The sequence below is a fragment of the Nyctibius grandis genome, chromosome 20 (assembly GCF_013368605.1).
Source record: "Nyctibius grandis isolate bNycGra1 chromosome 20, bNycGra1.pri, whole genome shotgun sequence".
NCBI lineage: Eukaryota > Metazoa > Chordata > Aves > Nyctibiiformes > Nyctibiidae > Nyctibius > Nyctibius grandis.
The window spans coordinates 8,945,256-8,968,589 of record NC_090677.1 but is presented as its reverse complement, the minus strand read 5'-3'; the positions used below and the strand labels follow the sequence as shown (position 1 = coordinate 8,968,589).

Genomic DNA, 23,334 nt, shown 5'->3' with positions numbered 1-23,334 from the left:
CTGCCCCACAAGAAAATCACTTAAGTATTTTCCTTGTGTGCCAGCTTCAGCATGACTAAGATGATAAAAGGCAGTGTCTTTTAGCTGGAGCTCACAGATCACATGATTACACATGTTTTATGGACAGTCTTGCTGAGTACCAGTGGTAAACAGCATCTCCTACAGCAGCAATCAGAAGCCTTGGGCAAGAGAGAGTCCAGCACACCAATCCCTGCTCTCAACTATGTAAAAAAACCAGCCATTTCTGCCTGTATTTAGATGAAGCCAGCAAACAAATAATTTCACTGAGAATTGCCAAACCTGAAATTTCCATTTCACTAACAGAGAGCGTGCCTGTTGTTACTTCATGTAAACCATCACCTGCAGTGAAACCACCACTTAAAACACAGTTGTGAAGAGCTAACAGTAAACTAGAAGTATTTAGCTGCAAAGCCCTTTCTTTGGCCCTGGACAGATCACATCTCTGCAGTCACTCCGTGACGCTGGGTCCTCACCAGGAGAGAATGGTTTGTACTGGCTCCTCTGCCATGGAAAGCAGGGCAGAGCGGGTGCGTGCGCTCTTCGGATGCTACTGATTCATCAGGGAGGCGATACTCACGGCTGCAGGGACAGAAGGGAAACACCAAGCCACAGACCAAACCCCTCTTCCACGGGAGCTTCTAATACCAACGGGGTAAAGACCCTGTGATGTGGTTGCTGGGGTTGTTCCCGCTGTCACCTCGCAGCGTGGAGCTGTTGCTGCTTTTCAGTAATGACCCAAAGACGTTAACACCTCAGAAGACTAAAGCTACAGCATATTTATATTCACCGTCCAAGCAAAGTGTAAAAATAAGCTTTTCCCCAGGTTTATTTACTAAATTGTTTCACATTCAATGAGATAGTTACAACAATACTTACAGAGTGTTATCACAAGAGCAAACACACCGAGAACGCGGGTTACAGTTATTTTCCTGCTGAACTCAGATGCCACTTCTGTAAACAATAACAAACCCAGAACATTGCTGCTAAAAAAGGTGTACACAGAGAAACACTAACGCACACAAAGCTACATGTATCATTTTATACTCCCAACCAAAGCACTCTGGTCAAGTCCGAGTACGATTTGGTATTCTCTGTACAATTATTAAATCCTGCTAAAAATTATAGTTATCCTTGGGTTTAAAATACAGCACAGCGCATAAGGCAAAAAAATAGGAATTATCATCCAGTTCTTTGCGTTTTCAGTTAAACATCAAGAATTTAAGGCAAGATTGGACATTTTGCATTGTTTCATATAGTGAATGGGGACTCACAGATGGCAAACTCACAAAGTGACACGCTACCTCCCAGAAATAGTTAACTGTGTGCAATGACACTCTTGTCCCTTGAGAAATTCCAACTAGACTTTCTAAAAGAAAGGCATTCCTAGTAGGAGAGACTGTGGCGAAGCTTACAGATGGATAGCTTAAAAAAAAAAAAAGCAGAAATTCAGGAACTCTATGTACACATATAAACTCACACCCATTTTAAAGTGCTTTACAGATAATTTTGAGTGATTAAGAAATAGAACTGGATGATAATTTATAGTTGTATGACATCTTATTTGAAAGACCTTAATTTTTAAACTGCAAGACAGACGTTACAATGAGAATATCCTTCTTTAAATGCAGATTTAAACCGATTGTTGTGTCCGATCTTCCTCTAACCAAGCACTTACAGGACAACGAGCACCCGACGCAGAAGATGAAGATGGTTTAAGTGACATGACCCCTAGGCTGGAACACTGTTCGATCCATTTCTAGCTGAACAGTTCACCTAATCACAGCAGCGTATTCCATCAGGTATTTTTCCCATTCTCCATACCAAGCCTGCACACTAAAACATTGTTTATGCTGCTCTTAAATTCAGCAATCCCACATTACACAACACGGGGTCAATCTCCATGACCTAACCTGACATTGCCACTGCCTACGTAAAGAGAGTAAAACATTTTGCAATTTCAAGTGCTTTGATTTCCATACATGAAAGATGTTTATACAAACATTGAATAACCATCACCACCACCCCAACCTACAGATTTTTTTATTCTGATGAAGACAAAACGATTTCTGTGCCTTGCACTGCTTTGTATGAACTGAAAAGTGTTTACTAATCCTTCCCATCAGGACACGTATATGAGCATCTTCATTCCTGGAATCCTACTGCAGTTACACTCTTAAAGGTATGGTATACACCGAACCGCATGGAGAGCCTGTCAACAAGAGGCATAAACTTCTCTGAAGTTAGGAATTTTTCTTTTTCATATTAGTTTAAGTGTCTGTCTCTGGTGTATATTGGAAAACATGATAATTGATGGCACCTCCACGAAACAGACTGGAGAGTAAAACAGCACATGGACACACTCAGCGTGTGCATTCACCTGGGCAGAACGAGAAGGCAACAGGTTGAAACACCTCCCTTCATCCCCAAACCTGCTCCCCTCCCCGCACACAAACACACAACCGTGGAGCTACTCGTGTGCTACCAACAGATCCACTGGAACAGTTTAATTACGCTATTATTGCTATATAACTGGAATCCTTAGTGGGCCAAACAAACTGCACTGAAAACGCTGCAATTGTTAATTTTATTTGCTTTTTAAATCCTGCTTAATTCTACCAAATTTGAAGAACACGGGCAGGATTTTATAACCTGTGCAAACACCTGTTATCTATGAATAATGTTTCTTAGCGAACACGCTCTCAGCTCCTTCACTGTTTCAAATCTGGCCGTTAGCACATGGAAGAACAAGGAACACCACTGCTTGCCTGGCTGCCATCGGCTTTGCAGGAACTTACAACAATTCAAGTACACTCCAAACCTCCCCTCAGCATACTTAGAAATGGCTTTTAAAGCAACTATTTCAAATATTATTGCACCTTCAAAAATAAGACTATACGGGCTTGAAAAACAAGGGGAAACAAACATTAATTTAGCATGTTAAAACAGGGGGAACATAACTCTGGAGGCAGAAAAAAATCTTCAGTACCAGGCCTGGCAACACACGTACACACATCAAACCTGAAATTCCAGGTAACCGTGATTCCTAGTGAAAATCAGAAGACAAACCAAAACATTCTAAATTAGCTAAAATTCATATTTATTCAGTCATCTATTTTAAATAATGGTTATAACCCACAGCATCACTTTCTATTTATCTGCCCAAATTTTCACTAAGTTTGGGGCTATCACAAAGTTCTACTTCCTGAGATGCTGGTTAGTCCCAGGAACAGACCCTCAGTGCCACGTAACGCAGGAGACACTCGGGATGAGCAACGACACCCCGAGCTTCTCATTCGTTGTGGCTTGTGTTAAAGCTCTAAAGAACTCGGGATGGGATCTCACTGGTCACTCCCTCTTTCTGTATTTGTGAGAACAGGAACAATAAAAGTAGATCTAAAAAAAAAATGTAACAAACACAGAGCTCGTTCAGCACATTGTGTCATTCTTGACAGTTTTCAGAGGCACGGATGTATCACCAAATAAGAAACAAACCCACTAGAACAATCCAAACAACCATGCTTTATGCATACTGCGCTAGAATCGTAGCAGCCTTATGTTAAGCCCTACATTTAGCACCATTTTTATGTCTGAACACTCTGAGAAAGCAATCATACATTCTTTTAAAAAAGGAAGTCATACGGAATATGTACACAAGTGCGCTTGGGAGGAGGATGGGACGGATCCGTTTTGGGGTATTTATTTTATATCATGCTACGAATGCTGCTGTGGCATCTTCCCATGCACTACTGTTGTGATTTTTCCTTGCATTACAATTGAAAACACACAGCAGACCAGCAAGATTAAGTCATTTAACCTAGCACTCATTTATCCAGAAGACAACAATATAAGGGGAAGTTAAAAATGTGATTTCTCTTCATCAGATGCAAAAATTTCATTAAGAGGCAACATATTTGCCTTGTACATGTCTTTTAGTTACTAATTACCATCCCAGCCCTTCTACCAGTAAGCGGGTAACGAAGGAGAATGTACAGGCAACATACTATGTCATTTATTATTTACAAACCTTGAGATACAGAAACAAGGCAGCCCTTTAGTTACTGTTCATAAAAAAAATTATGAAGCACTGTCGTTTTCTTAATGTGAAGACACAACCAGACAACTATCAGCAAACTGGCCAGTCACACAACACGTTCACACATCTTTCACTCCAAGCACAGTAAACTTCATGGTTCATAGTAGGCAGGAGGGAGAGAGAAAAGCTCTAGGAAGTGAGAGGGTTGGATATACAGGAAGTTTTCTAACCATACCCCAGGCATGTGGAGTACTCTAGAATCCACTGCCGTTAAGAGGATGCTATCTAAACCCAGCTGGTAATAAGTCTTCCATTCCTGCCCCGTCACAAAATAACAAAGGCCAATTACCAGAAGAAAACAAATCCTCATTTCAGTCCCAGCTTCACCACATCCCTCCAGCTTTCCACCTTCAGCGAATGCAGTTTACAGTCTCTGCCAGCAAGGTTTGTTTTCAAGCAGATTAAGCTCCACCTTTGCATCAGGTCCCTGAAGTCCTGCTTTCCATCAGAGTGCAGTCAAACCAAAATTGCACCGGCAGTACATCATCCCAGCAGAGTCCAGCCAGGTGTCTGAGATGGGATCGTACTTCTGTACAGTGTTCAGGTAGGATGACCCCGAATGACCTCCGACCACATACAGGTAGTTATCAATCACAGCTGCGCCCACTCCTATGGGAAAGAAAAAAAAGTTGCATGATCACCAAGTGTGGAAATTAGTAGTATTTTTGTTCCTAGGTGGAACACCCTCCCCCCAGCCTGAACAGACAAGTTCTTACAGCCTCTCCTCTGGGCTGTCGTTAAACAAAATGGGTGTAAATGAAGAGTCCCTCTCTGTTCAGGTGTTACACTCCTTTTTTGACTCTTTTCACACCCTTTCCTATGACAAAGCAACGCTTTTCTGTGCCAACACCCCTTGTCAGGGAGACAGAAGTGAGGATGCACGACTGAGCCTCAACATAAAATAAAATACAGGAGAACAGTAACCACAGAATTGCTGAAACTCGCTCAAAAGTAAAGAAAAAATAGAGGTAGAGTAGAAACATTACTTCACGTTATTTTTGTTATAAGTGAGTATTAATAAAAATAAACTGGATTGTAATTAAAATAGAGAAATAAATCTTCTTTCACAGAGCTGATTAAGTGATCTTTGTTCACAGATGAAGTGCAACGCTCTGCAGAGAAGTCACCACAACTTTACAGCAGCTTCTGTCAGGTCAACTGGCAGTTTATTTCTGAAAGGACATCGGAGGTAACTGCCGAGTTCTGTGCGCCCCTACCTGTCCTGGGCTCCTTCATGGGTCGACACACAGTCCACTGGTTTTGATGAGGATCGTATCTCTCGATGCTCGACAAGTGAGACACACCGTTGTGCCCACCTACCACAAAAATGAAGCCCAGCATGACGCCGACACCAAAGTTGATTCGTTTGTCAGCCATCGAAGCTACCGTCTCCCACGAGTTCTTACTCGGATCGTAACGCTCCATGCTGCAAGCACAAAAACAACTTGTGAGGCTGCGATTTTAGTGACGTGGGCATTTCACTCCACAGGTAATCTGCATTTGTCACATCTAGTTCTGCCCACCAGTATTGCCACCCACAGGAATAACGCAACACAGAGGGCTCGAGCTGATGGAAAACTCTGTGGTGGGGTTGTTTTGCAGCACCCAATGGTAGCACACGAGCAACTAAAGCCAGCGTTATCACCTCAGAAGCATCGGTCACATCCCAGTGCCCTTCAACATATCTCATCCTGACCCAGCGACTGCAGCTCAGCCGCTTCTCTGATGTCTTCCTGCCACCACCCTGGATCTTCAGGTGACATATTGAAACAAAGGAGGATTTTTCAAACCCAGCTTCAGAACTGAAAGCTCTTTCAAGGAGGGCTGCTGCTCTTGCTAAAAAAGGCAACTCATTAAAAACTGAACACAACGCAGACCTGAATTGTATCTATTTGGGGAGCACAGCAAATCAAAAACTTCCTTGAGGCTTGCCTGAAAATAACAGACAGAGAGGAGAAAAGTGTGGAGAGCACCTCCCTCGGGAAAAGCAGTAAAGAGGTTGCTGATCAAAACACTAAGGACAGAAGAGGCCTTCAGGATAAAACAGAAATGAATTATCATCATCATTATTTTAATTTTTTTAATCACTGGAGCTGTACAGATGGTCAGAGTCATTAACACGCTCATGGTGTGTAGCCATTCCCTGTTCAAAGTGTAGCTGCAGTAGCACGAGGAGGCAGGAAAGAGGGGAAGAGAAAAATCAGCAGCACTACGGAGCTGGAGAAAAGGTGCTTAATTACACAGCAGTCAGCTTTCCTTTAATGCTAGAGCCTGTACGAGTCTAGTGACTATATCGCATGGCATATTACTCGCACCCTTGAATAATTAATAAAACCAAAGTTATTCAATAAGAAGCAAATTAAATTTTAAAAGGCAAATAATGAAACACAAGAAATACAAGATTCCAGTAGCTCCACAGGAGCTGCTGGCAATTCCTTTCTGACCGAGGAAGAGAAGATGTCGTACAAGGAGTGAGGCTGCTGCAGAATTTTAATGTTGTTAAGAGCTTTCCCTTTACAGGGACCAGCCTGACAAGCCATTCCCTTGTGTGGTACAAAGATGGCACGGAGCTAAGAGTGACCACGCAGGACAACAGCGCAGCTTAACCCTTCCGGGTCAAATTCCCACGTGAAGAAATCCTCGAGTCAACTGACAACTTTCACAGATAGTTTGCTTGTCTATTAAGTATTTCAACTGCTATTACAGTTCATAATTTAAAATATAAGAAATTATTCTAATGTCACATTAAGTTTCCTAAAATCCTGTCGCAACCATACCAAACAGTTTAAGTTATTGCTGGTTTTATTTTAGTAATGTGAAAAAATTGTTTGCATTTTCCAAATGAAAACTACTAAGCTATCCTTTCCTATTTGGGAACTAATCCTTTGCTTCACAAACTGTTTTATATAAAAACGTATCAAGTATAACAAGTAAGTACAACTAATGACTAGTGCAACGTTGTCATACTACGCTGTTAAACAATCAGTGCATCGCTTCCTACAAGCAAGGCTTTAATTTTCATTCTTTATTCAGCTATTTAGGCTTGTAGCTTATTAATTTGCTTCCTGGAGGGACATATGGCTGATTTGTTCCCGTTGTAATGAAGGAAGAGAGTACAAATGATTTCTTTGCATAACTAAATGCCCCTGTCCATCCGTGCGGAGCGATGTGGAACAGAACCACTGAAGAGCACGCTGGTACCAGGAAACCTCCTTGTGAACACACAGTCTGAAGCAAGCCCACTTCTACTCAGGAGCCAGACCAGTAAGCACCATCCTGAACTTTAAGATTCCACCTGAGGCATATATTTATTTTGTGTGTATTAAGCACGTGAAAAATCCTATTAATTTCAAATCAGAGTTTTCAACGTTAAAGTTAACCACACATCCTAATGTTCTGCAGGCTTGAGGTACACGGATTCACAGAGTGCTGAGCAAGCCTCTCCCGAGAGCTCAGTACCTGCGGTGCAGCACTACGACACAGACACACACAGAGTCACAGAATCAATCAGGTTGGAAGAGATCTCAGGGATCATCGAGTCCAACCGTTGCCCTGACACCACCATGGCAACTAGACCAGGGCACTAAGTGCCATGTCCAGGCTTTTCTTCAACCCCTCCAGAGATGGTGACTCCACACAAGCACACTACCTCGGGGCCTGAGCAAATAAGCCCTCACAATACTGATCTGCTGAGTTAGCCAGCTTGGGTGGCTACAAGGTCAGGTGTCTTGCACCACTTTGCTTAGTAATGTGGATACATGTCTTTGTCTTTACCATTCCCCCTTCTTAAGGATTAAAATAAAAATAAACCCCAAACAAACCAGCTCTCAGCTGGACTACTAAGTTAAAATAAAGATTTCCCAGTTGAATTATCAGACTGGTAGTGCAGAACAAGGATTAACGAGGCCCACTGTGGATTACCAGTCTCTCTTAGAATCATTTTTAATTGGCTGCGGAACAGAAGCTTCACAGTGCTGACTTCCAGCTTACGACATGGAGCTACACACAACCAAGGCACGTACCTGTTCATGTGGGCAGGCCCGTACCCACCGATGGCATATATCATCCCGTCCAAGACAGCTGCAGCAAAACAGCTCCTCGTTTTGTTCATGGGGGCCACCAGCTGCCACTCCTTCACTTTAGGGATGTATTTCTCCACAGTCCGCAAATAGGACTGCCCATCGTAGCCACCCAAGGCGTAGAGCTCTCCCGCCAGAACCACCACTCCCAGAGTACTGCGGCTCTCAAACATCCTCTCCAGAGACGTCCAAGTGTTCGTGTCAGGGTCCCAGCACTCCACTGAGTTCTCATGCTTTCGGTAACTGATGCCTTGACACACGTGGGTTGCAATCCCTCCTACAACGTAGATTTTCTGGTCTAGCACAGAGATTCCAAACTCATAGCGGGGAATGCTCAGAGGTGCCAGGCCTATCCAGGAGTCGTTCTGGGGAAAATACATCTCAACACTGGAACAGAAAAAGAAAGGTTATGTGAGCAAACCCAACTTTCTGAAGCTTTGAGATGTGCAAATCAGCATCAAAGAACACAGTCCTAAGATTGTTTCCTATGTCCCATCCGACGTTTGCTGTTTCTTCCAATAGCCCAGACGTAAGCTGAAGCCAAATGCTGTTTATTGTTCTAAAGAGTTAAAAACCCAGGGCCTCACAGCGTAGGGTGTGATGCAGCAGCACAGCAAGCAGCCACGGCACCGAGTCTGAGACCTGAAATGGTGAATTTTGAAAGTACAAACTAGGCAAACCAGAGAATTAGAGAGGGGGAAGCACATGTCTATCTATATGTACAAACACACATTTAGAAAGGACAATTTGTAGCTTTATAAATACATATTTTATATGCACACTATAATTTAAATGAAATGTCAAAGTAGAACAAACCAATCTGAAAAATCCGTTTTCAAAATACTGGTTATTTGCATTTTCTTTTAATCATACTCAGTGTTAAAATATGGTGGATCTAGCCTGTCATATATAAAGCCTAGTCAATCTACCTAAATAGTTTAGTTAATAAATTACTTGAATGATTTAAAAGAATATCTAGTACACAGGAAATATGATCTGTTCAAAGAAATACACAAGAAACTGAAGCCACTGGAGAGCTGAGAGCCACTGAATAAGAACCCAGAAGCTCTTGCCAGCAGCAGCCCAGTTAGGTAAGAGCAGCACTAAATATATTCTAAGTAATTTTGTTATTATTAAGTAGCAGCTAACTGAAAAACCAGCCTTCCTGCAAGTACAAATGAAAAGTGGAACAAGAAGAGTGGAATTAAGGTTTCCTACTTCACAATTTTAATTGCACTAGGAATTATTTGTTTAATCCATCTGTGACTTTTTTTTTTGTATGTCAAGAGCAATTGTTTAAACATAAGTATTAACTGAAACAACAGTTTACGAAAGACTAATATGAATAATAAATTAAGGCAGAGTAAATTTTTGTATGCATTAAAACATGGTTAATAGTAGTAAAGAGAAAAAAAAGAAGAAAGTAATCCAAACTACATTGGTATGTAATTACAATCATTGAAGAAGCTGTGAAAGGAACAGAGCTGAATATCAGAGGACAACTTTATTCACTGAAACAGATTTCTTATTAAGCATCAAAGCCCCTTTATTTTTTAAATGTATAAACCCAACAATTCCCAGTCCCAACACCTAGTTTACTATCAATCCCTATTATTGGGAAAGTTAATTTTCAATAGCTGTGACGACATCTCTAAACACAGGGAGAAAGAACACACAGATCTCCCCAGGTTTTGAAGGGTGGGTATATATATATGCAAGCATGGAACTGTCACAGAAAAGTATCTCAGAGTAAAATACTACCCCAGAACTCAGCCGTAGAACCAGTTGGGGCAGTCTGCCTTACACAGAAAACATTTACTGAGCTGGTAAGGGTATGTTCAACATCAGAGCACTGGATGTGTATGTGTAAGTATGCACATATATGCAGATCCACACAGAGTTTAACTACCAGTTCTGGGAATGTTAATATAAGTAAACCCAACCATACTGGTGTGGGGAACAAAGCTATTTTTCTCTCTATTACATTCCTTCCTCACATGATTAGCCTCAGTGATGTACTCCAGTAACCAAAGAGGAGGTTCATGTTGAAAACTGGGTAAAGCGAGCCAGGCACTTACCTGTTTCTGCCAGCACAGACATGGATACCTGCTCACAGCAGAGATTAAAGTCGTGATGACATTATGACCAAGAAAGTGACACTGCTAACCATTACCTCTTCACTCTTCTCTCTTTAAGTCTATTTTAATTCCAAGGACTTTTGAGTTATCGGGAAGCATTTGTCACATATTAGGTTAAATTTTATGATTTGATTCTCTGGAATAATAATAGATCAGGGGAAAATTATGTAAAATGAAAAGACGTGAAAGGATAAGGAAGTAGCATAAAAACTTTATCAACCACTTTTATTAACCAAGTTCTCAATCAACAGAATTAAAATGGTAAGATTTTATAGCTATTTGGCTTGGCACAAACAAAATCCCATAACACTGAACATTACTCATGAAATCAAAAAGCATTTTGAATTCAGTGCTCATCCTTGTTAAAAGAAAAATTTACTTAAGAGTTCTTATGAAGGAAAGCAGCAACCACAGTCCTGCAAACCACAGCTCTTCACTGATTGTCTTAATCCTCACCCAGGGCGATAACAAACACGCACGAACACCACACCACAAGTCCTGCAACAGCTTTACTACTACTTACCTTTCCAAGCACGCAAACAGCCCAGCTTTTCCTCCTACAGCACACAGAACTTTAGGAGCACAGCGAGGTCGTGTCATCAGCATGGTCTGGTGGGAAAGTCTGTGCTCAGGCATGAAGTGGTATTTTAGGGCCTCGTTTAGCAGGTGTTTACAGGTGTGGTCATCACGAATGAGGTGGTTTGCCTCGTATAACCTCGTAAGAAACTTAACGCTCAGCAGCGGCAACCGAACGCAGTGTAGCAGCTGTGCCAAGTACTTCTGTCGCTCCTGCACGTCGTATTTGATCCAGGACTCGAGTGCATAAAACACGGTTTCTTCTGTCACAACATTCAAGCAGTCATTGGAAACTATTTCATCCAACTCAGAGTGCGTAAGCTCAAAAAATTCTTCCGTCTGACACACGTCTTCAAAGTTCTGACAAATGTACTTGTTAGCAGCCAAGTAGAGGTCGTGGCAGCCGTAGGTCTCTGCAAAACGAGAAATCCCGATGCAGTTGCCAGAGTCAAGCTGGCTTTCAAGAAACGCACAACACTCCTTCACCACCAGTTTGATCTGGAGCAGATTCGCGGCTGGAAGAAGCGACTCCACGGTGTCTTGCGAGATGAACACAGTCCCCGTGTAGGCGTACTCCACGATGGCCTGCAGGGCTGCCTCGTCCACGCACTGGAACTCCACCTCCGAGGTCTCCTTCTCAGAAAGGTTCCCAGTGAACATGGCTTTGAAGTAGGGGCTGATGCTGGCAAGCACCACTTTGTGGGCGTGGATCTTGACATCGCCAACTCGAAGGACGATGTCGCAGAGCTGGTGGTGCTGGCGAAGGAGGTTGAGGCCTTGCAGGAGCTGCTCAGAATGCAAGTGGGTTAAGTTGGCAAGCATGTAGGTTGGAGACGACCGGTCCATCTGTGACAGACAGAATTTTTAACGCGTTACTCAGGGCTTCGTTTCGACAGCTTCGTTACTCATGTTACTAGACATGCCATACATAACATTTAAAAAACATTCTTCCATTCTTGCTTTTATCCTAAATAGGTTTAGTACTTTCCAATTTACTTTTTCCATCCTTACGCGCTATACTTTTTCATGCAAGTTAAATTCAGGACAATCAAATGTTTACTAATAGTGTATGTTATATTAAATTTTGACTTTGAAAAAAAAAACCCCACCCTTTTTTTTTGTTCTGGACCAAAATGCTTATTATCTGGAGCACATGACAGGATTCTACATCAGATATTTGAAAGAACTGAACAGTGACCGACATAAAAATAAATGCTGATAAATAAAGAATAGAACTAGCTTATTTAAAACAAAGTTTTAGAAGTTCTTAAACTACTTTCTGCTACTCGCCTTGCGGCCTGCTGTGGGGCCAAGCCCTGCTGTGCTTCCACCCCGACCAGGGCTGCGGGCAGGGCCCACCAGTCAGCAGGGACCAGCTCTCCGTTCCCCCTTCCTCACCCAAACAGCACAGTCCCTCTCTCTGCACAAAGGGGCAAAAAACCCCAGAGCCAGTGGGCCCCTGAGCTGCAGGAAAAGGGGTGCTGGAGCAGAGGTTACTGTCCCCTGAACAGGCAGAGCAGCACAGGAGAAGGGGAAGAGCCTTGCCTCACCTCACCGAGGAGCTTCCACCGTGAGAGAAAATCCCCAGTGGACATGGCCTGTCCCTCTGGAGAGAGCAGACCTGGGGAAGACCGGGAGCTGGGCCTGCCTCCGACACCACGAGGCCAGGGGTGGGAGCTGGCGAGGTGCTTCCCAGGGTGGGCGAGGGAGCGGGTCCCAGGTGGACAGGCTGACCGTCCTGGTGTCTGTCACCATCTCCATGTCCTCAGGGCACTGGCAGCTACCCACACTCCCTAACACCTCTAGTAAGGGCAGAGAGAAGGATCCTTGCTCCTACCCACAGCTCCACAAACCCCCCAAACGCTCCTTTCAAAAAGTTTTAGTTTGCGCCGTGACACTCGAAGGCACTGTGATACCTGCTCTAATTTCAGTATCATTAAAATTCAAACGGTGCTGCCCACCAGTACCTGCTGGAGAAGCAGTTCTGCAGTTCTTTATTCAGACTGAATTATTATACCGGTAAGAGGGTGGAGGGTATGAACGTGTCAGGATCCTGGACCAGGAGGAAACAACTATTGTTCTGCAACCATCCAATTGCTGAACTGAAAAGCTGATTTAATTTTGATTTGCTAAATGACTACACAAACTTCAAGATCTCAATTCTTTTACCTCATTATTAAGAAGTTCATCATTTTTACAGCTCCCTAACTGACATCTATTTTGCAGTGAGCCCACTTACAAAGAGCCTAATCTGAAAGAATAAAATTAATTGCCAGCATTTAAATACAGAACATAATGGCACTGACAGAGAAGTGAAGGCTGACAGCTAGGGATACAAACCCCCTTACCCATTAAAAGGTAGGTAAGCTCATCCTTCTCCTACTACAACCCTATACTGGAAAAAAAAGCATAGCTAAAAGAAAGTATTTTAAGCATATCTGCAAAAGTCAAGATTTCATACAACAACATTTCCCATATAACGACATTTTTGCAGGACAAATTATATGGAAAAAAAAAGACCTGTTCAGCAGCTAAACCACTTTCTTTTCCTTTTGTGTTTGTGCCTAGTTCGTAACCTGATTGTATATATACACAGAAATCATAAACCACAGGATAACACCACATGGAAGGAAAAATAAATCATTACAGTTCAGATGCAAAACCTGTAAAAACAGTTAAAAATAACTACATTGAAGTTGTTCTGCAGAAATACAACTTTTTGTACCAGCTTGTAGAGATGCCTACTGTTGTATCTCGCATACCTCCTGCATGGTAATGCTCGCCACTCACTAGAGAGCGTAAAACCTCAACAGCACCCGCCCCGAGTGCCGAGCTAACTTTGGTTCTAACCCGACACATCACCAAAAAACCCTGCTGCATGCCAAAAAAAGTGGAAAAAAATAACCTGCGAGCAGAACCTGCCCTGCCGGTGGAACCGTGTGCTCTCCGCGGTGCTGCGCGCAGCGCCGGTGCGAGCCGCAGCCCGGTCTGTGCCGGGGCAGAGGCAAAGCGCCCCGCGGATGCTCGCACGGCTGAAAACAGCGCAGGGCGACTCCCGCCCTGCCCCACGGGCGGTCCCTGGGGGGCCCGTGGGACGGGGATCCCCGGTCACCCCCGGTAGCTCCGGGAGCGCCGGGACGGTGCTGACACCCTCACGCCACCGCTCCGCTTACACGAGCGTCGTCCCGGGGTGGGCGGCCGCCCCCCGGCCGAGTACGTGAGACCGCTCCCACCCCACAACACGGCGCCGCTCCCTCCCCCCGCACTCCACAGACAGAGCCGGGAACCAGCAGTCCCCGCCGCGCTGCAAACGGGCGCGGAAACGCCACCGGCACCGAGGCGGCCCAGCCAGAGCGGACCGAGCCGCTCGTCGCGGTGCCCGCTGCGGCGGGCGGGGCGGGCTCACCTGAGGGCGGGAGTGGCGCAGGCCCCGGCCAGGCCCGGCCCGCTGTAGCCGCCGCCTCGCTTGTCTCCGCTCGCACGGCACCGCCCGGCAGCGGCACGCGTCACTTCCGGACGCCACCGCCCCGCGCCGCGCCCTCTACCAATCAGCGGCGGGGAAGTGCCGCGTACCCACAACCCCCCGGGCCCGGGCGGTGCCACTCCCCACGCCATGCGGGGGGGAGGAGACGATTCCGCTTCACCGGCGCACGGCGGCGCAGCCCCGGCACGGCCTGCTCCCGCCCCGCAGCTCTCGGCTTCTGCGGCGGCGCACCCGCGCTCCGCAGCGCCGGGGGGGGCGTGGGGTGGGGGGCGAGGCGTGTGCCAGCCCCCCCCCGCTCGCCGCGCCGTGGGCGGTGCCGCGCAGGCGCGGTGCGGGCCGGCCCCTGGCGACGGCGGTGTTGTGACGCGCGGCGTTGCCGGGGCGGGGGCGGCTCCGTCCTGCACCGCCCATGGCCGCGGCTTTCGCGCCGCCGCCGCCCGCCCGCGCCATGGAGGAGCCGGCGGGCCCCGGGCGCGGGGCGCCGGGCGGGACGCGGGGTGGCGGAGGCGGGACGCGGCTCCCGCCGTGCCTCAGCCCCGAGCGCGGCGGGCAGCCGGCGGGAGACGGGGATACCGCCGCCGCGGAGCTGCCGTGGGGGCCGCGGCCGGCGCTGCGCGGAGAGGACCTGCGCGGGCGGCGCCGTGGGCCCGGCCGCCCCCCGCCTGCTGCCGCTTCCCTGCGCGCCCTGACGCTGCCGCCCGCCGCTCGCCGCGGCCCCGGTGAGTTCTCCCGCAGCCTGGCCTGGCAGCTGGGCGGCCCCGGGCCCGCCGGGCAGCGGGAGGAGGAGCCCGGCGCCGAGCCGTGCCCGCCCGCCGGCTGGCAGCGGCTGCTGGAGGGCCGGCTGGTCGGCGAGGGCATGACGCCGCCGCTCCCCGCCCAGCCCGGCAGCACCGGCCTGAAGTTCGGGCTGTTGCCGCCGGAGCTGCACGCCCGGCTGCTGGACCAGGAGGACTACAAGAACCGCACGCAGGCCGTGGAGGAGCTGAAGAGGGTGGTTGGAGGTGCCAGCCAGGCCGCAGTGACTGCCACGCCTGCCCTCGGCCTCCTGGGGCTCATCGGCTTCCTCTGCACCCTCCTCGATGACTCCAACTTCAAGGTGGTGCTCGGGGCGTTGGAGGTGTTACATCTGCTGGCCCTGCGCCTTGGCGACCAGGTCCAGCCCTTCCTGGCACCGCTGGTCTCTGCTGCTGCTAAAGTCCTGGGGGACAACAAGCTGGCCATCCGGCAGGAGTACAACCGCCTCTTCCTGTGGCTCATGAGGGCGGCGGGTCCTCAGCAGGTGCTGGCCCTGCTGCTGCAGCAGGAGTACCTGAAGCACAAGAACTCCAAAGTCCGCGAGGAGGTGGTCAACATCTGCATCGTGGCCCTCCTCACGTACCCTAGTGAGGAGCTGGACTTGACCAAGCTGGCATTTGGGCTGGCTCCAGCACTGGTGGACAGCAAGTGCAGGGTCCGGCACGCTGCCATGGAAGCGTTTGCTGCGCTGGCCTCTTCCATGGGCCCCGGCAAAACCACCCTCCTCTTCAAGGCAGTAGATGCTGTGGAACTGGAGGACAACGGCGATGGGGTGATGCACGCCGTGCAGGCCAGGCTGGCCAGGAAGACCTTGCCGAAGCTGGTTGACCAAGGGTTTGTAGAGTATGCCGTGCCCTTGCCGTCGTCTGGACATAACAGGGTATCCTGTTTACCCCCTGGAGCAGATACAGACTGGTTGCTGATGGGCAACAGGACTCAGAGCGCACACAGTTACTGTGGGTATCACGCAAGGGACGATGCTCTGCAGAACTCCAGCTCACTCGGCGATCAAGGAATAAGTCCAAGAAGGGTCTTGAGTGCGGCTAAAGGAAAAAACAAACTGCCCTGGGAAACTGAGCATGCTGGAGACGGGGAAGGTGGTTCAGGAGTCAAGATGCCTTTCACAAAAGGTGTGGAGCAGGTATGTACGTGGAGCTCACCGGGCTTGTTTATTCTAAGGCGTGTTCCAGAGGGAGATTTGAAAGTTGTTGAAGGCTCGTTAAATGACACGTGTTTGCGAGGTATGGCCAACACTGCTAATATTTGATGTGGAAGGATCTCTCTATGTACATGGATTTGTGAAGGCAAATTTGGGAACTCCTTATGTCAGATTTAACACTAGTAGGAGCCAGACAACTTGTCATTTACAAAAAAAAAAAATCTTTTTTTGAAGTTAGCTGGATTCCATGAGGCACTTCTTATGTCCCACGCTAGTGCCCTGTCTCTGACAATAGCCAGCTAAAACCCAGGGAATGAGTATGAGAGGGGGGAAACTACTTCAGGGCTTCTGTGTGTATATTTGCGTTTGAGAGTACCTGACTGACTGCGGAGAGTTTCCTAAACACAAAAGCTGTTTGGAGGAAAACTGACGAATTGCTTCAGCTCAGGCTTCGAAGGCAGAGCTCTGGAGTGTGGCTGAGCCAGCGCTTTTTGGCAGTGTGCTGACCTGTGATAAAACCTGGGGGTTGCCGAATATCTGTGTAGCTCTGGTTCCTCAGTCTGATTTGACTAGGAAAAATGTAGGTCAGGCTGAAATAGCAATTCTGGTTCAGCTGAGTTTTGATTTTACCACTTGCTGACCACGTTGGCAGCTGTGGAGGGAAGGGACCTTCGAAAAATTGTGTCCCTTTTATGCTGGCAGCAGTTCTTTTTGGTGACATCTATTTTGGATACCATCCAGGTTTAAACCATCTTAAACCACCCCAGGTTTAAGACCTGGGGGTGGCTGTCTGGGTGTGGTGGGTTTTCTGTTGTGTGGGTGGTTGGTTGTTTTTTTTTTTTAACTGGATGGGTTTAATTTCTCATAACTTGATCTCCAGTGAGTGAGTTTAAGCGAGCAGATCTTTTTAGAAGGGCAAAAGTTGTATAGAATAGACTTCTTCACTACCATGTTTACATATTCAGAATTTAATTGTTAGTTGCTTAGTAACTTGTTCCAGTGCTGGATGAGATCACGAGCAGTGCCGCTTTGTGAAGGCTGACTTCTAATAAAGTCTCCTAATAAAAATAAAAGTGAGTTAACGTTATTGTAGTGTAAAAACCTTGAAGTTAATATACTTGTGTGCACACGTGCTCCTGTCCTTCGTTGGTGTGTGTATTACCTTTATTCAGACTTCTCAAGAGATCTGTATCTTTGAATTGATGAATCAGGCAACTAAGTTCCCTTGGGTTTTCTGCAAAGCAAACAGGGTCTGGACAACAAGTTGTGTAGGAAACACCTCTAGAGCAAGAAGATTTTTCTTTTTGAAACAGCCTTTCAGTATTAACTAACACAACTTGTAGAAATAATGGTTAATTGCCAGCATTTTCTAGGCCAATTGGGCTGAGTTCTGTGCTGCTTTTGTCTGCTGCTGGCTGGGTTTGTGTTTTCTGTAGGCTGTGAATAAAAAGCAAGCCAAGACATGCACCAAAGCCTGGCTGTTGCTTGGAGTGGTGGAATGTCCTCTGCCTGAGACAGCCCTCTCTGAGGTCACACTTAGGTGCTGTGGAAATGGTTCTCTTTTTTTTTTTTCTTTCTTTTTTCTAACCTTTTTGTACATGTGGTTGTTTTTACCCTTGTAAACTGGGAGGAGTGCCCAAAGTTTCTGACACTGGAGAGAGGGAGGGAGAGCAATTAATTTATGGTTTCTGTTTTGTTGCTTATGTAAAGTGCATTTAGAAATGGTGTGAACTTAAATTTGACCCAGGGAAGTAGCTACATATTCATGGCTTCAGCTCAGCTGTAATGAGGTACTCTGTTTACTAGGGAACATCCTTGATAGTAATATGACAAAAATTTTTTAGACTACTTGTATTTTTATATGTGTAGTATGAACTTCATTGGTGTAAATCCCACCTCATAGTATTGGGATGAAATCCAACCTAACTGCCGGGCACCTGGAGTGCTGGGTGTGCGTATGTGGGGCTTTGGTTTTGTTTATAATGTTACTCTCCAAGGTGGGCAGATCATCAGCAGGCTGCAGGAGGCTCTCATGTAGGAGAGTTAGTTACCTCCCACGTGTAAAGCCCAGCAGGGAAAAATAGAAGGACCTTCAGAGCGACTTGCTGCATCTGACAGCCACTTGGCTTGTCTCTTCTTCATCCCAGCACTCATCTGTGTGACTGAATCCTTGTGGGATGGCAGGTTTTCTTCTTTTCTCCTTGGAAGACTTCTGCAATTATGTAGCATCATGGAAATACTTTAAGTTTAAATTAACATTTTTCTTTTGTGATCATCTTTATTCTTACGTCCTTGTGTATTACTCCAGATATTGTGCTTTGTTCCTGCTTGGGAACAGATGTAGAGCTTTTATTTGTGCCATCTATTTTTGCAGAATTAGAACAGTCTCAGCCTTTATTCGGTAAAAGAGTCGTTCTGATAATGAAAATACTTCTACAGGGAGAAAATCCTGTTTGTCATGTACTGTATTTATTTCTTTTTAACAAGAACTAAATTTTTGCATCTAGTGACTGTTCTTCTAAGACATCCTGTGCCTCCTGGAGATGCTGTTTGTTCCTCTCTCTTCCCTCTGCTTTCTGACTTGCTCTGTTTGCCTCTCACTTCCATTTTATGTTGGTTTCTTGCATATTTAAGTTGGTAGAAAGCAGATCAATAACTTTGAGGTGTGGGATCTGAAGGGTTTGAAAAATTGGGTTCAGTCCATGTGAAAATGCAGGCTGTTCCTTTGCCAGTGGGCAGTTAAGGAGAATGTACTACTGGCAGATGTAAGGTTTTACAATTACTCTTCAACTGCCTTCTGGGAGCTGTGGTTTTAAAAATTGCTGTGCATTAACAGCTGCCTGCCTGCCAGGCTCTTTCAAGGCGTATTAAGGTGAGTGTAAGTTGAACCTGGCTCAAGGAGTAGCTTTGTGTCTCTGTACACTCTCATACCAATCCGGTCTGCTTACGCTGCTGTAACCATCATGCTTCTCTCTCTCCAGTAGCAGTTGTTTAACTGGTGCTGGTGGCACTTGTTTGTCACTCATGTAGTGGTGGCGCTCAGTTTTTCAGCTTCCAGTGATTCTGCTCTACTTCGATATCAGTAGAGATAAGGTCTGGCTGTAACAGTGCTCCCATGAAAGACAAAGGCATGATTTAATGTAGCTACTGCATCTTTGCCCTCTGTGAGGGAAAGGAACAGCCTTGTTTAAAAAAGTACATCAGGGAGGCGTTTTACTAGCTGGTGAGGCAGTTGCTGCTCATCGTCGTGTATACGTGAGGAAGAGAGTAGGGATTAACTTTACCTACACAGTGCTTGCTTGAGCAGCCCCATCGTCAATGGAGAACTAGTCTGTGCAGTCAGCAGAGTCCAGAGAGCTGTCTTTGTGCCAAGGACCTAATTTAGCGTGAGATCAATTCCTTTCGAGACTTTGAGTCCTGTTGGCTAGACCCACACTTAGTGCCATGGAGATTTAAACAACACACTGGTTTAAGTATTGAAATATTTATCTGATCGCTGTCGGTTGCCAACTTTGTTACCCCGTCTTCACACCCTGATCATTCGTCTTATCCTGCTGTTACATCTGTCTGAACAGACCGTGAAGCTCTCCAGGGCAGGGGACATCTTTTTACCTGTCTTTGTGGCTTTTGGTACAGCATTTGCTGCCTTCTCGATGGTGCTTGTTCTGTTACATCCGTGCCACGAAGCTGCTTTTATCCCGTGGCGTGCATGTATCTTTGATGTGAGTAGGTGAACTGTCTTTTCACTGAAGGCACACTGGGATGAATAAACTTTATCGGTGTTTCCTGTACTTGAAGACATTCCTTGTTAACCGAAAGAGGTTGCCACAAGCTGTATAAATAAGCTCTTTTCCTTGGGGTGTTTAGCAATCAAAGTCGGGGGGAGAAAGAAAGTTAGCCCTGTGTCTCTTAACTATTGTCAGTAAGGTAAATCATGCATAAAGTTTAAGTAGTCGCCTCGTTCATGTAAACACAAAAAATTAATTATTAATTCAGACATTCCTTTGAAATGAATTTGCTTAAAAATTAACTTTTGGAGTCATTCTGTGGCTGAAAGGATGCATGAAATTAGCTTAATGTTTAAAGGTTTTTTTTTTTTCTACTAGTATTTTTAGGGTCACATTACACAGTGATTGTCCAAGGCCATGTCTAGACTTTCCTGATCAGATAAGATGTGAAGTAAAACATGTGTAAGTTAATGTGTACTAAAAATACAAAGCAGATAAAGCACGTTACCTCCAGGGGTTTGTCTAACTCTCAGTGATGTTAAATTGGGCTATTGATGAAACATTCCTCTAACCTCTGAAGTCCTTTGAGACTGGCTTTGTTTCATACCCATCTGTAGGCTGGCAACTGTGAAAGGGGAGAGCAGAGCTAATATAGCCTGGAAATTATTTAAATTACTGATTTTACTAATGAAATCAGAAAGCAAGAAACCTTTATTTAAAGCGTGATCTTTTCTTTGCTGAGTATTTATATTCAGATTTTTCCTTTAACACTAACCAGATCTTGTTACTGATAGGACCAGATCCAGCTTTTAGACTAAATCTGAAGCATGCTTTTTTCCACACCTCAAGTAGCTGCTATTTAAACACTTAGCTTCATGTACATAATTCAAAATGTTCATGTTTACTTTTTAAAATTGACAACTAGTGTGATTGTTGCTTTATTTTTTTCCCTTCAGTGTGAATAGTGTGACCCTCTATCAGAGTGAGAGCTGGAAACCAACTAGGATGCTTTCTATTGCTTAAAATACTTAAACTTCCAAGTAGCTGGGAAAAGAAAACGTTCATCAAAGTGTTTTGCATTTAAAAATCAACTGCCTTTTATTAACAGAGGAAGTCTTGGCAGTTTGTATGCACAGGGCAGCTCCCGCCTGGCACCCTGCCGCTGCGCGGCTCCCCGAGACGGGCTGCTGCCGAGGTGGGAGCCTGGGACGGCCGGAGCTGGCACCTTCTGCTCTGGCCCACTGTCACCATTCATAGAGTCACAGAATCACAGAACGGTTTGGGTTGGAAGGGACCATAAAGACCATCTAGTTCCAACCCCCTGCCACGGGCAGGGACACCTTCCACTGAAAGCCCCATCCAACCTGGCCTCGAACACTGCCAGGGAGGGGACATTCTCCCAGGCAACCAGCGATAGGACAAGAGGACACAGCCTCAAGCTTGGCCAGGGGAGGTTCAGGTTGGCCATTAGGAAGCATTTCTTCTCAGCAAGGGTCATTAGCCATTGGAAGGGGCTGCCCAGGGAGGTGGTGGAGTGACCATCTCTGGAGGGGTTTAAGAAAAGCCTGGCCATGGCACTTAGTGCCCTGGTCTAGTTGCCATGGTGGTGTCAGGGCAATGGTTGGGCTCGATGATCCCAGAGGGCTCTTCCAACCTCATTGATTCTGTGATTCTCGGTGTCTCCTTTTTTTGGTAGAAACCTTTTCTGCTTTTTGCTCTCTCTGTTCGTTAAGCTCTATCTGTGTGTATATGCGTGATGAATCCATTTGCTTCTGTGGGTGAAAGATATGGCTCTTGCTTTTCCTTGTCTAAGCGCTAGGGAAGAAAAACCTTTATTTTCCATCAATTCTGTCGTCTTAAACGTATTGACAGTGGTTTGTGTAGCTTTATTGTAAAGAGAGACCGGTCTGGGCTGCGTTGGGCACCGATGACACAGTTCCGTGGGTAGTTCTGTTTGTACAGAAAGGGGGTGCGTTCATTTCACACACATGAATGTTTCTTTGTTTTCCTTTTTCCTACAGTTCTCTACATCCAATGATTTTCTTCACTCTCCAAAGTTAAGGCCTTCTCAAGGAGTACCAGTCAGTGATGAGTTATTTTTTAGTAGAAAAAGAGCTTCAAGGAATTTATTTCAAAACAGTGTAGATTTTAACTCTGAGCATTCTTCTGTTTGTGCCGGTAAGTATTAACACAGAAAAGTGTTTGATCTGCCGTTTACAAAATAGATTTAGAAGAACCTGAGCATAAATTCTTCGCTTCACGAGCACTGTTTATCATTTGCTGATTATTTGTTTTGTTATTTATTTCCTTTACTACGAAGAATTGAGTGCTAGGCACAGGGCTACGCCTCCGGCTGAGGTCCCATTGTGCTCCTGGAGCAGCGTACGCCATCTCAAAGCTTCCACTGCTGTTTTCCTGCTCTACACACACAGACTTTTACTAGTTTAGGTGGACCCAAGAGAGTTTATAGATCAGCTTTTTTTGGAGACAGCAAGACCAAAAAGAAATAGTAGCATGTAGAAAAGCAACAAAGTAATTCAGCTAGCGTTCTTTCACGCTGTAAAATACCATATGGACTGCAGATAAAGCAGTAAATTAAAAGGAGACGCAGAAGTTCACTGACTTCTGAGCAGGAATACGTTGTTGGCTAGAACAGCAGTTGTTATTGTGGACAGTGTGCTGTCAAGAGTTAGCTGGTAGTGGCGGCAGGGTGTGAAATACCAAACCAGAAACCAGGCAACACGTTGGGAAGGTCGTATTTATGTGTGGTAGGCTGTTCAGGAGAGCAGATCAGTGCATATCTATTGTGGATTTGCATATTTTCTCTTTTTACTTTGCATAAACACTTAGGGTGGAAAGCTTTCTGGAGAGCGAGCTCTAAAGGTTGTTCTAAAGGGTGAAAAATGTCACGCTTTTGCAAACCAGGTCTGTAGAAGATTGTAGGTATAGTGCTGCACTTAATATACACCAGCAGTGTAGGCTGTGAGTTGTATTTTAATAGCCAAAAGGCATGTGAAAAGACTGGGCAAATCCAGACCTGATCTATTCTCGTCCCTTGGCCGTAGGTTATATTCCTGATGTGTGTGGCATGCCAACTCTACTCACTGCTACGCTGTGAGTGACATCGCTCTAAAGAAACCCACTGTGTTTTGGGGTTTTAAGATGTTGTCTTCCCTTTATTGTCATGTATTCAAAGAAGGGATTGTTCTGGGTTATTCTTTTGATTCCCCACAATTCTCAGTTGGAAAAGTGCCCTGGAAG

The 23,334-nt window shown here is 45.8% G+C and overlaps 2 protein-coding genes across 4 annotated transcripts in view; one reads left to right on the top strand and one right to left on the bottom strand.

Annotated features, from left to right (window-relative positions):
* Positions 1 to 823: 823 nt before the first annotated feature.
* On the bottom strand, positions 824 to 14,378 carry KLHL28 (kelch like family member 28). Its single transcript, XM_068416551.1, has 5 exons — positions 14,314 to 14,378; positions 10,855 to 11,753; positions 8,137 to 8,580; positions 5,332 to 5,540; positions 824 to 4,723 (listed from the first exon to the last, which is right to left on the bottom strand). The coding sequence occupies exons 2-5, from the start codon at positions 11,751 to 11,753 to the stop codon at positions 4,560 to 4,562; spliced, it is 1,716 nt and encodes a 571-aa protein (XP_068272652.1). The 5' UTR covers positions 14,314 to 14,378; the 3' UTR covers positions 824 to 4,559.
* Positions 14,379 to 15,205: 827 nt separating this feature from the next.
* Positions 15,206 to 23,334, top strand: part of TOGARAM1 (TOG array regulator of axonemal microtubules 1) — a 30,818-nt gene continuing 22,689 nt past the window's right edge. For all 3 annotated transcript variants that reach the window (XM_068416550.1, XM_068416549.1, XM_068416548.1), the window contains exons 1-2: positions 15,206 to 16,327; positions 22,095 to 22,251. In XM_068416550.1, coding sequence (XP_068272651.1) covers positions 15,248 to 16,327; positions 22,095 to 22,251 — 1,237 coding nt within the window. In that variant the 5' untranslated portion in view covers positions 15,206 to 15,247. The remainder of the gene's footprint in view (positions 16,328 to 22,094; positions 22,252 to 23,334) is intronic.

Coding starts and splice junctions, on each gene's coding strand:
- KLHL28 (XM_068416551.1), bottom strand. CDS start 11,753: ATGGACCGGTCGTCTCCAACCTACATGCTTGCCAACTTAACCCACTTG. Junction 8,581..10,854: donor CTGTTTGCGTGCTTGGAAAG/GTAAGTAGTAGT, acceptor TTTCTGTTCCAG/TGTTGAGATGTATTTTCCCC. Junction 4,724..5,331: donor CATGAAGGAGCCCAGGACAG/GTAGGGGCGCAC, acceptor TCTTTCCCATAG/GAGTGGGCGCAGCTGTGATT.